The following is a 12,527-nucleotide window of genomic DNA, read 5'->3' on the forward strand; positions in this document are numbered from 1 at the left end:
CTCCCCCATGTTGCAACCCCTCGTACCAAGACACCGCTACTAATTTCCATCCTGCTTCTTCGGCGTCCACACCAACCACCCACACCCGATCAGAAACTTAATGCCGGCCGCCAACCAGAACGTCGACGCCATCCCGCCGGCGCTGCGATTCAACCACCCGCCGACGATCGCCCCGACCAGCAACATCACGACGCCGGCGACGCGGCGATTGCGCTTGACGTTCTTGCCGGCGAAGATGTTCATGTCGGACGCGATGTCGAAGTACACGCTCGTGATCACGACGCTGGGGATCTCGTTGTACCCCAGCGAGCGCGTGGAGTTGATCGAGCCGGCCGACTGGAACGCCAGCAGGCCGATGGGGATCAGGTCCAGCAGCATGTGGTGCTGGTGCGCGCTGTTGACGCTGGGCTGCGCGATCAGCCCGGCCTGGATCAGCGACACCGCGATCACGATCAGCGCCACCTGCACCATGAAGGAGGCGAACAGCGTCCCGCGCCGCGTGGGGCCCAGCAGCCGGCCGGCGCGGCTGAAGCAGAACGAGCCCAGCAGGAAGCTGCTGATCGAGACGAGGGATTTGAGCCAGCCGTAGGGCGCGTCGCGGGGCAGGTTCGAGGCGCCCAGGCCGAGGACGATCGTGTTTCCTGTTTTTTGTCTTTGGTTGGTCATTCGGTTCTTTGGGCTTATGGACGATGGGAGGGGCGGGGATACTGTAGAAGAGGAAACACTGCGCCGCGGGGGGAGTGAAGGAAGCAACCGAAGAACTTACCAGTCTGCATGGCCAAGAAGCACGACCAGGCATTGAAGGCCGAACTATCGCAGAGACCCGTCAGGAAGCATAGCACCACACAGATCAGGTCCGCGTAATTGCTGTCGATGTTCTGTTTCCACCGACTTTCTTTGCTGCCGCCCATCATCCCCTGCATTTTGCCGGATTTCTCGGACGACGACTCCACGATGGGCAGGACCGGGGACTTGCCAGTGTCAAAGGGCTGGGACATTCTAGTCTCTTTCGATGATGATGATGATAAAGCAACTCGACTGGTATGTAGTCGACTTGTGAAGTGGACTGCAGCCGACGTCAGAGACACAAACAAACAGATGAGATCGATCTTGGGGGAGCAGAAGGTGGAAGAAGGTATAGGGCGGTCCACTAACACCCTAAGCCCTAGATACGCCCTCAAAGAGTCATTGTTCCCTCCTCTGGCAGCCTTTCACTAAATAGTACTGTACCGCTGATGAAGTTTTTCCGTTGAGGCTGTTTTCGGATATCCCTCCTCGTGAAACTTTAATTGCTCCGTTTCTTCTTAGTTCTTACACTCCTCCAATTCCTCGCCGAGCCAGGCTAAAAAGCACGCAATTGCTTGTTGTGAAGACGGCATTTTCCTGACTCCACAGCGATCCATCTAGGGGTGGGCTATCAGACCTGGAAAGGCCCAGAGTCGTCAGCCCTACGCCTCTGGAGTCATCGGCAAATGGTTTTGGATAATTCTTTGCCAGAGCGGAACAGTCGGCTTCGCGCTAGCCTCCACAAGGCTGACATTCTCCCCGCTCATTGGGTGCGGTGACCCGACCACGAGGCTAGTGCCGAAAGCTTAGGGCCGATGCCGGACTTGCCCTTCTGCTTCGCTGCTATGGTAGGTCGCTGCTAGGTATGCGGCAGCTACACATACCTTGCGAATGGTGCCTTGAAGACTCTGAAACGAGTGATAGTATCTTGCTCTAAAAGTCTCAGTCTCAATAAGATCTCATAGTCTCAGGAGTTGGATTTCAGAAAAGCTACCACCAAAACATTGAAAGAGTACCCAAAATATAAATGTTGCTAAATAGCGGACAGGTAAAGAATAGCTAGGAGTAAGGTAGACACAGACAAAAAACTGGAAACAAGGAAGAGCACGCTCATAGCTTCGACACTCCCCCAAGTGGAGGTGTGCTCCAAGTTTCTTTGATAAGGTCAGCGCACTTCTCACCGATCCCGTATGCAGGCATTTGTGTATGGCCTCCATGCAGCGCTGGCATGACACTGCAATCAGCAACGCGCAAGCCGGATACCCCTCGCACTCGTAACTTATGGTCAAGAACGGCGTTAGGGTCACCATCCTTGCCCATAGCGCAAGTACCTGCCGCATGGTAGCCTGTCAAATAAACATCAGTAAGGCCACGCCTGAAAACAGATAGTATTTGACTTACAGGTCGTTCCATGCTCTTTGACGTAGGGAATCCACTGCTCTCTTTTGGTGTAGGTATGATGAGCCAGGTTGGGCGGCCACGATCCCTTAACAATGTCTTTCGTTCCAGCTCCTTGGGTGATGATCTCGTTGGCAAATCGACAGGCTTCTGTGAGAACAAGGAGGTCCAATGGATCCGAAAGATAATTGCAGTCCACTATAGGATTCTCAAGCGGGTTCTTCGAGGATAGTGACACGCTGCCTCGAGACCGGGGAGAGAACAATTCCGCAATGATAGAAAATGCATGCTTGTGATCGATAGGAAACTGGTCGTACTGTTTGGGACCACCATAGCATTCCGTGGTGAAGAATTCAATGTTTGGCTGCTTCGGAGTCAAGCCCATTGGGTCGCGACCGGGCTCCCGTGGTGCATCCCGCCAAAGTGGCTCGTCCTTGAGACGGTCGTCAAGTCGGGCAAATGCGAAACAACCAAATGGAAACGTTGAAAGGAATCCCTCCTTTTTCTCCTTCCAAAGTGCGTAACTCTTCTCGAAGCTGTCACCGTGGTGGACGAGGTAATCATTTGTCAAGCCGGGCTTTTCAGTCTCATAGAACATGAAAACAATCTAGAAACCGCTTGATGAGCGACGTGTGTCCACGAACTCGGAATTCTCCTCAGAGCAACATACCATATGGTCAAGGAGGTTCTGACCCACTCCTGGCAAATCCACCTTGCATTCAATGCCATGCTTACTTAGCTCCTCCTTGGACCCTATTCCAGATCTCATGAGAATTGCTGGACTGCAGTATGCACCCCCAGAAATGATAATCTCTCTCTTTGCGTAGATAGATCTCAGGCCATCGGGCGTGATGACCACCACACCTTCAGCCTTCAAGCCCTCGGAACCTTGCCCCAGAAGAACCTTATCGACAGTGGTTTCAGTCATAACTGTGACATTGGACCGGAGGTATCCGTTCGTAATGAAATCACCACTTGTTGTACGGATACCCTTGTGTACTGTTCGTGGTACGTGACCACATCCGTGGGGCGTCTCCCCAGTTGTGAACATGTCATGGTCAAGTGGAAGACCCTGTGAGACAAAGGAGTCCATAATCAAATTGCTAATTGGTGCAAGATCGTGTGGTTCGACATGCAAAGGTCCGCTCTGGCCATGATACTCGTGGCTAGCCTTAAACCAGGGCTTCGAGTGAAATGTCTCGGCCTGCGACCACATGTCAGCTCAATCAAATGGTATCGCATGTCGCAGCATCACGAAAAGTGACCAACCTTTCGCATATATTGAAAGAACTCTTGACCACCCCATCCATCTAGGCCCCAATCATCGTAGTCTTGCTTACAACCACGGATACAGAGGGTTCCGTTGCACCCACTACTGCCGCCCAGGAACCTGCCCCTGCTTAGTTTGACCTGCCGGTTGTCAACACCAGACATCGGACGTGTGACAATGTTCCAATCCGTTTCTTTATCAAAATTGGTGGACCAGCTGAAATTGCCATGGTCAATAACGTTTCATGTAGGCTTGTTATCGTATCACTCACGCCCCGGCCATGTGAACACTCTCCAGATCTTTATTATGTTGTCCAGCCTCGATAACGAGGATTCTCACTTGCGGGTTCTCGGCCAGCCGCCCTGCAACGACGCATCCCGAAGTGCCTCCTCTGGGTTGAAGAGTGTTAGTTGCCGAACAAGTGATTGAGAGGACTGGATGAGATGATGTCCGCCCTCTGACCCTAGACATACTTACCCGCAGATAATGTAGTCGTAAAATTCTCGATCCTCCATCTTTTCCGTCATTTTGTATGAGGCATTGCAATTAGCTATAGTGAAAAGTAGAAAGGAATGGCAGTGTCAGCGTTTCTCAAGACGAAGGCTCCTTTTAAGGACAGATCTCGGAGTGAAAAGAAATTCCGCGATCATATTCGGTGAGCCGCAGCCATGCTGCAACTCGATGACGCATTCACCAATGGAAACGAGCATGATCCGAGACCACTGACAATAATGGTAAGCTTCGATATCTCGCTACGGAAATGATCGATCAAATGTTGAGGAATGTGGAGTCGCCGAGACTTTTCGCGGTGTACAAGAATGCGGGGTAGCTGTGAAGACGGATATATCACAACCATCACGGAAATACGCGGGTTTGCCTCCTACCGGTGGCGGCCCGATTGATCGGAGCTGCTTTCGCTCGTCAAATTAGAGTTGCGGGCCAATTCCGCAATCTGGCTCAATTTTGAGTCGTCATCAATAGCTAAATGTGGCGTTTGAGGATTGCGATGGCCTGTATATAGCGCGTTCGTCTCTTCGAGTCCTTTGCCAGATGTCTCCGGAACGAAGACCCAGACGAACAGAAGTCCCAGCACAGATATGCCTGTGAAGAACCAGAACGTGCCTTTGGGCGTGAGCGAGTCGTGACTGAGGAGCATCATAGGGGTAGCCTAAGTGAGTTAGTGTAATGTTGATGTACCAAGGCCTTTTCAATGAAAGTCAAACCTTAGAAACTCCAATCCGGTTGGCGTAGTGCCAAAGTGTGACCATGCTTACTCCGACAATTCGAACTCTCAGTGGGAATGTTTCCGCTGGGATGAGGTACTGCATCGAGTTCCATCCAAGCGCCCAACTGAGTCCGGTCATGTAGATCATCACAATCGCGCCAATAGCTGCGTGTCTGACTGTTGGTTCCTGCTGCAAGCTCGGCGACAGGTCTGCGAAGATCGTGAGAAAGATAGAATCATATGCAAGAGCTGTGATCTGGATAACCAGACCGAGATAAAGCGTCTTCCGCCTGCCCAATGCATCGAGCAAGAACAACGCGGAAACCAGCGCAGATGCGAATTTGACAGCTCCAAGGATTGCAGTCGTGAAGAGCTTTTGCGATTGCCCCTCAATGCCAAAGAGCTCAAAGAGCTCAGGAGCATAAGCTAGGCTTGGTCAGCATGAATTCTTAGTTGATAGTCGGAAAGGGCCCTATTTGGCTCACTTGTCACAGAATTGGGACCGGACCACTCTCCTAGACATTGAAGAGTGAAGATGAGAGCGATACGCCTCAAATTGTCCTTCGTTGTGAAAAGCTCTTTGATAGCACCCAAGACACGCAGCGAAGATCTATTCTGGTGCTCCAACTCGACTTGGGCCTGGGCGTTCGCTATCTCAACATGAATACCAGGGTCCATGACGGACAAGTTCCATAGTCTTGCGAATGAGTGTAAGGCGGCTCTGGGACGATTTATCTTGCACAGAAACCGAGGACTCTCCTCACAGAGAAAGGAACAAAGTACGAGTAATCCTGCCCACATGATTTGGATGCTCTGCGGAATGACCCACTGCCTGGCACTCGAGCTGGGGATATGAATGGAGGCACCCCATATAGAGAAGTACTAGACACCATCAGCGACCGGATACCATATTGTGGATTACTATTCCTTACCCCTATCATAATTCCCAGATATTCTGACATGCCGTACATGCCCACAATCATGCCGCGAATCTGCCGTGGAGCTACTTCACCCAGGTAAACGGGTGCAATCACGCCATACTGCCCAATGCCCAGCCCCATGATAAACCTTCCAGCATATACTTGTCCAAGTGTTTGCGATGTAATGAAGACAATTGAACCGATGATCCACAGGAGGCAAGCTTGACGGATGGTCCATAGCATACCGATTCGCTCGCAGAGGATAAAAGCAACAATAGCCCCCGGCAAACTGCCAATATGTACCATAGACGTGACGTCGGATAATCGATCTGCCTTTTCAGAAGCGCTGAGATAGCTGGCATGTAGGTGGAACTGGTCGATAAAAGATTGTTCTGCAACAGTACTAGCAATCAGGCCTCCATCGAGACCTAGTTCAGGTCAGTTGAAGCTGGTGAATGCAGGGGAATAAGTAGCTTTACCCCGAGCGGCACCCGAGAACCCAAAGCAGAACGCTGCACATAGCAGTCTGAAAGACAGCCTGTTCTGGAGGAGAGGGTGCTGGTGGTGACCCTTCATCGTGGCCAGGGAGGATGAAATTGACGGCTCGGTTCCTGTTTTGCAGGACGTTGGAGGTTGGAAGACATGATCTTCTCAACTCTCGTACGCAAAAACAAGACAAAATGCATGCCCAGTCTCAGTTTCTTCCCGTGAACTGGAGTGACTAATAATGCTCTCTTGGAGATCGTTTAGGCTGAAGGAAAAGGAGAGTCACCCAGCGCCGTTAGCCAGTGATACCGGGATAAATATGGAAGATGTGGAGTTGGTGGGTTTTTTTGTTCAGCCTTACCCGCACCCCAACAGTCACTGGTCCACCCTCGCCAACATGATTTGCTCTTCACCACCGCACTCGGGTTTCCTTGCCTGGGATTGCTTATCGTGGAATACACGTACACTTTTGTTTCCTAACAAGCGTCTAGAGCCGGTTACTAGCTTTCTCATATGCGCCAATGAAGAAAGATCTATTACGAAATCACCTCTCCCAACTCTAGTGGGCCCCTATCGATATTTTTGCCAGCGAGTTCAGTGGCTGTGGTGATTGCTTATGTGGTGAGTGGCTAGATGCACATATCCTCAGTGACGCAGGTATCGACAGCCTTCAAGTTTTCTCAAGGGACTTCAGTTCTTAGCCGTGCTGAAGTATCTACTATCACTTCATGGTCGGACCTTGAGAGCCTCGAGACCTAGTCACGCTAGGATCATGTTAACATTATAATCTAACATTATAAACTACTCAGTAACATGATACCGACGCCCCCACCGCTACAAACTGAGCCTGCAATGGGAATCAAAGCCACGGCCGTGCTCCTTCGAAACGCCAGCACTCGTGATTATGAAGCCAACAATGGTTTCAGTAATCCTGACCTTCATCAAGGCGGTCATAGAAGAGCGTTAAGCCAGCTGCATGTTGCTCAACATGTATGGAAGCTCTGCAAAATTCACCCATCCTGACATAGGTCCTTGTCTAGACCGGACCTCGAGGTATATTTATGCGACAATCTAATATTGCCGCGAAATAAGAACATTTCACTTCTGAACCAGCACAAACCTTGCATAAGCAAAAGATCCCAGCAGAACCGTTCAAGTGTACCGGGCAACACCTACGGAAGTCGGGGGCTCAGGAAGGATATCGGTTCAATTACTGCGACAGTATACCGGCAAAACCGGATCTATGTTGTCCTGTTTGCCGGATGTGTATCGCGAGTCCTGCGGTAGAAGGCTTGCGAAGCTCAGCTCAGCATCTGCAGGGCTGCTGTAACGTCATCTGGTACGAACGCCTGCTCTGTGTTTCTGTCCGTCCATGTCTTTTTGAACCTGCTATAATGTTGCGGTCCTCTTTCCGGGTTAACTTCTATTGAAACACGACACTACAATCCGGTGCTTTCTCAGCTAGGGACTGTGTACACTGGGTTTATTCGAGATTCAGTCGTTTCCCTTTCTCGACCTAGAATCTCTATTTCAATCGTCGCTACAAGAAGCGTTAATTAACGGCTGGGTAATGTCCTGGGAGGATCTTTTGCAGGCCGTATACACCCAGCCTTGAGCTCTCGCTTGCAGACTGCGAATACCGAACATCAGCTATAATTCGTCTCTCTCTGGCTGGACATATTCTATAAGTCCCATTACGCGGGCTAGTTTCAGTCGCTTCCACACAAGTCACTGGGTTCTTCGTTTGGGAAGTGAACATTAGCGGTGGGGGCGCAATCAGGATTGTTGCCCCGTCACCGTTGTGCATTTCTACGAACGATCTGGGATAAGGCTTATACTTTCCAGATGGAAGACGAATATAGTGCCATTGTCAACAGCAGCGGACCAGTCACGATCCCTAAAAGGCTTCAAAGAGTGTTGTTTTGTTAAGTCACACATTCTGTGTTTCTGCCTAGATATGTTCTACGAACCGCTATCAATTGACACGGATGCTTTTGGTCTTCCACACTTGTTCAAGCCAATCTGTCCAGCAGGTTCGAACCCAGTGAGTGGCCCATTCTCTCCAGCATCTATTTTGCCGATACTCAAGCCCGAAAGACTGTTCTATCGTATAACAACCCTGTCCGGATGTGCGGGGTTTCTTTTTCATCATCGGGAAGTGGCGGCGTCTCGGCGCTGATAACGAAAAACTTGTATCTACCCCTCCCATCGAATCCTTGAAGACGTCGAACCTTCTGGCCCTTCCATTGTGAGGTTCGGTTTGCCCTACCCCTCCTCTAGAAGACACCCTTGCGTACTACTGCAGGTGCTAGGTAAGTCTATTCCTGAATCGAAAGGCCTAGGATGAGGGGTTCGATGCCCTCGGCTTGGAACTTGAGGAATTGCTCGTTCTAAAGAAAGCCTAGAGCGTCGACTGACCTAGTGACAAGAAAGACTTGAGAGATTTTCAGCATTGGACTCCCAGTGCTGAGGCAAATGGTCGTACTATACATCCTAATCTGGACCAACAGCACTGATTCTGTCATTGATGGCATCGAGCAGACTTTCGCAACGCCAGCGCGTTATCCGCACGCTTCTTCGCCACTTCACAGCAGCACGAAATCGACACACGAGCTGGTGCAATGACAATGACTGAAGGCTCGGACTAAAGCGGGGTCAAATGCAGCCGAGCAAGGCTCTGCTCGAGCTGGTCATGGAAGCCAAACACCGACCCTCGTGCTGGATAGCCGTCCTTCCCGAGTTGCTCCCGAGACTCTCAGACCGGCCTTCGATGGCACCATTTGAGAGCTGTTAAGCCCCTAAGTCATTGTACTCCGGAGTACGTCCTTGCCAAGCACCTCGCCCGTCTCCTCAGTCACTGTGCGTACTGCGTAGTGTAACAGAAACAGCGGTGACAATGACCCCCTTTTCTTCACGGGGACCGCATCCTAAGCTCAGCGATTGTTCTTGGTGGTGCTTGAATGCGGCTATGGTCCGTGCATTGGACGAATGTCTCATCCGACTCCTGATTCTATGGTCTTGGCTGATTGAGGCTATTCGAGATGTCACGGGCGGCCACGAGGACGACAAATACACTATTTTGTGGGCGTGGATAAATTCGAGGCTCTCAGCACCCGAAGGATTTTATCGGTGTGACGGTTGCTGCAAGTCAGGCAGTAGCTCCAGATTACAAATCTACGGAACATGGTGCCTTTTTGTTGTGGTGTTGTTGTTGTTGTTGTTGTGCGTTGGAGCGGACCCCAACCCAAAGGATCCCCGGTTAATTTAATTGCACACTGCAAGGGGAAAACAGGCTGCTTCCTTTGCCTCAGGAACGGGTGGAGAGAGAGTGGGTGGGAAAGTGGGTGAGTGGGTGAGTGGATGCCTTAGACGCTTCTAGTGTCGGCCTAGCGCCCACTAATCAGTCATCACGCCCTCCTCCCCTTTTTCCCTTCACCTCTAAGGCCCAGCTCCAATTCTATTCCACCCACAAATAAACGGAGGCAAACCAAAATCAAAGAGAAAACAAAACGCGTTCCTCATCCTCGCAACAGACAAAGCCTCATGTCGCACAAACACATGAAACAAAACACGAACGCAAGGGAAGAGGGGTAGAGAAAGTCCATTGCAGAATGAAAGAGAAAATCAAATTAGACTGAGGAACCATCCGGGCGAATCCGAATTGATCCAGGGGTTCGGACTCAATCAAGGGTCAGCATTGAGCAAAAAACGAGTCAAAACCAGTGAGACTAGCTTCGCGACCATCAAACCCTGTCTGGTAAGACCGCCAGACCCCTCTTCCATGGATCCGGATCCAACTATCTCGTCATTGGGCTGACACCCTCAGGAACCAAAGCTAATACGGGGCCTGGTCGGGTTAGTGACCTCGCTAGAGCCCACATCCAATCGTCCTTATACTCGACCGGGATAAGCCTGCATGCGAAAAAACCCAGAGGCGAGAAAGGAGTCGGGCTCTCATCCACCTCAACCCAGACCACGACCGCCAACGCAGTACGTACAGTACCGTCCCGGTGCCACCGGATGTGCTGGCGGAGCTTCGTGGCGCCGTGAATTTGTTTCTCGGCAGGCGCCGTGTAGACGACTCGACGTGAGTAATGTCCCCGGGGCATTCTTGACGGCCCCAGGGCCAATCGACTTGGCTCAAAGCGCCCCTTGCGACTCGCCGAGGAATTTTCCCGACCCATCGCTCGTGTTGTGGGCTTGCGGTGCCTCTGGCTGTGACGGGCTCGAGACCGATGGCCTCGAACCTTGAACTTTCCTAGGGGCTCTTTTTGGGTTCTTATTTAGGGTCCGGGTCCGCCTCGCTCACGGCCGTCCCTTTTTCTTTCCTGCTACCCCGGCGCGTCGCATAAAACATCGATTTGTTTCACACTCGTTCGGCTTCGAGCAGCGCTCCCCCTACGGAAACTCTTCTCCAACCGGCATTGTCACTCAGACGCTCACTCATTCGCGTCTTTGTCCGTCGCCTGTCACATTCCTTTGACTCGGTAGCTGCGCTCGCCTCATTGCCAATTCGCGTATATATCTTGTCCGACCCCGGCACTCGATCATTTTAAGCCATACACAATCCTCTATACGTTCCAAACCATCAAGATGAAGATCAGCGCTATTGCCTCTTCCCTGCTCTGCCTGGCGGCTGCCCAGCTTGTCGCCGCAGACGCCGACACCACCTCCACCTCGACGGTGACTACTTTCCTCACTCGGACGCTGGTTCACGTCGACACCGTGACCTCCTCGAGCGCGTCGACCACGTCCGCACCTCTGATTCCCACCCACGCGCCCAGCGCTCCTAGCAGCTCGGTGGCTGTCAGCTCCTCTGCCGTCCCGACCTCGCTTGTCGTCGCTCCTTCGGCCAGTGCCTCAGCCACCGCGTCTTCCGTTTTCACCGGCGCCGGCAACGTCAACACCGCTGGCATGCCTGTTGCGCTTGTCGCCGGATCTCTGGCTCTGATCATGGGCGCTCTGTGAGCAAAAGCCAGCAGAGTTAACAATTGCCAGCTTGGTCGAGATTGATTGTGTGTTCAAGCCGGCTCCGAGGCCCAGGTTACACATCATGACCACCAGACTCTTTTATCACTTTTCGAACTGTTCCTATTTCTTTTCTTTTTTCGTCGCTTATACTTAATTTCTCTTCGTTCGACCTCCGGTTTGATCGCGATCAGGGAACCGGATGGGACGCTCGGTTATGGACCCATATACCCCTTTATGACGTTTCAGATATGACGAGTTGATGGATTTGACGGCTGGTGGTGACCAGCGCAAGTATCTCTCCGGGGAATTCCGTTTATATACCTATTTATTTTCTTACTTTCTTGGGGTCTCGCTCTGAGTTTGGAAGCTGTGCACATATGTAGTGGTGAATCCAATGTATAGTGGCCGCCCCAATTGACCATTTTTTGTTTAGCCGCAGAGATAGACATAAATTTAAACCAAAATCCGAGTCAGACAGAGTAAAACCAGAAATAGCTATCCAGTATTGTAGATAGCAAGACTGTCCCAGAAAAGGGTAAGGTAGTGTGTGTTATCAATCTCGCACTCCCTCCGTAGTCCGTCCGCACTTCTCGCCCCGCTTTGAACCAGCGCGACGCGTCTCCAACAACAACACCAAAAAAAAAGAGAACCCCCTCCATTCTTCAACTCAATCGCGAACAAACATTCTCATTCCTCAAACATTTCTTGAATGACTGACAGCTCTGACATGCAGGGCCAGCGTCAAGAGAGGCTAGTGTAATCCATCCCCTTAGCGCCTCCCCAGTTGGATCGACATTCTCTCGGACGTCATTCTACCCGACGGGTGCGAGGTGATCTGATCTGATCTGATCCGATTTCCCGATCGCTTGCCTGCTGCCAACTCTCGAGGAGAGGGCGTGGTTCTTGTTTGTGTTTCCTTTCCATCCCTCCAACCCTTCTCCTCGACCACGTTATTGTCAGTTGCGACCAGATAAAAGCCGGGAAAATGGACCCAACCCTCGATCCCCCACTCCCACCACCCCCGCGTCGCATCCACCACCGCGCCTCGCCAACCCGCCGCCGCGACCACCATTACCACCACCACCAAAACAACCACAACCACCACTACCGCCTCACCGCCACCGCCACCGCCACCGCGCGCTCCCGCTGCGACGACCGCTCCAGCCAACCCTCCAGCGACCCGGCCTTCTTCTCCAGCGACGATGTCCCCGGCTCCGGCGGCTTGGAGAACTACACCGCGGGCTCGGCTGCAGGTGCAGGTGCAGGTGCAGCTGCCCACACAGCACACCAGCATCACCACCATGCTTCCGGAGCCGGGGGCTTGGCCGGCACTCGGAAGCGCCGGTATCGCGGGACCTGGTGGGGGGAGAAGATGATGTCGTCGGGCGGGCATCAACCGCAAGGTCAGGAAGGGGCTAAGCGCAACAAGAGGGTGGATTGGAGGGAGAAGAGGTTGGTCGATAGTGGGGTT

General features: G+C 52.1%; 5 protein-coding genes across 5 annotated transcripts; 2 read left to right on the forward strand and 3 right to left on the reverse strand.

The window, feature by feature from the left end:
* Positions 1-39: 39 nt before the first annotated feature.
* Positions 40-998, reverse strand: BO66DRAFT_332559 (YoaK family protein; the record flags this gene model as incomplete). Its single annotated transcript, XM_025644139.1, has 2 exons — positions 40-641; positions 767-998. The coding sequence occupies 2 exons, from the start codon at positions 996-998 to the stop codon at positions 40-42; spliced, it is 834 nt and encodes a 277-aa protein (XP_025499838.1).
* An 898-nt stretch (positions 999-1,896) lies between these two features.
* BO66DRAFT_332675 (GMC family oxidoreductase) lies at positions 1,897-3,969 on the reverse strand (the record flags this gene model as incomplete). The annotated part of the gene is made up of 6 exons (XM_025644143.1): positions 1,897-2,132; positions 2,188-2,791; positions 2,855-3,388; positions 3,454-3,670; positions 3,726-3,845; positions 3,932-3,969. 6 exons carry the CDS (start codon positions 3,967-3,969, stop codon positions 1,897-1,899), a joined length of 1,749 nt encoding a protein of 582 aa, XP_025499839.1.
* A 188-nt stretch (positions 3,970-4,157) lies between these two features.
* Positions 4,158-6,260, reverse strand: BO66DRAFT_192998 (quinate permease). The gene is made up of 5 exons (XM_025642468.1): positions 6,079-6,260; positions 5,612-6,027; positions 5,165-5,561; positions 4,678-5,105; positions 4,158-4,622 (listed from the first exon to the last, which is right to left on the reverse strand). Exons 1-5 carry the CDS (start codon positions 6,173-6,175, stop codon positions 4,335-4,337), a joined length of 1,626 nt encoding a protein of 541 aa, XP_025499840.1. The 5' UTR covers positions 6,176-6,260; the 3' UTR covers positions 4,158-4,334.
* Positions 6,261-10,507: 4,247 nt separating this feature from the next.
* On the forward strand, positions 10,508-11,175 carry BO66DRAFT_193044 (uncharacterized protein). Its single transcript, XM_025642469.1, has one exon. It carries the CDS (start codon positions 10,679-10,681, stop codon positions 11,051-11,053), a length of 375 nt encoding a protein of 124 aa, XP_025499841.1. The 5' UTR covers positions 10,508-10,678; the 3' UTR covers positions 11,054-11,175.
* Positions 11,176-11,733: 558 nt separating this feature from the next.
* Positions 11,734-12,527, forward strand: BO66DRAFT_431642 (uncharacterized protein; the record flags this gene model as incomplete). Its single annotated transcript, XM_025650599.1, has 1 exon — positions 11,734-12,527. A coding segment is annotated over exon 1 (486 nt), but the record flags the coding sequence as incomplete, so codon positions are not given.

Source organism: Aspergillus aculeatinus (assembly GCF_003184765.1).
Source record: "Aspergillus aculeatinus CBS 121060 unplaced genomic scaffold BO66scaffold_55, whole genome shotgun sequence".
Lineage (NCBI taxonomy): Eukaryota > Fungi > Ascomycota > Eurotiomycetes > Eurotiales > Aspergillaceae > Aspergillus > Aspergillus aculeatinus.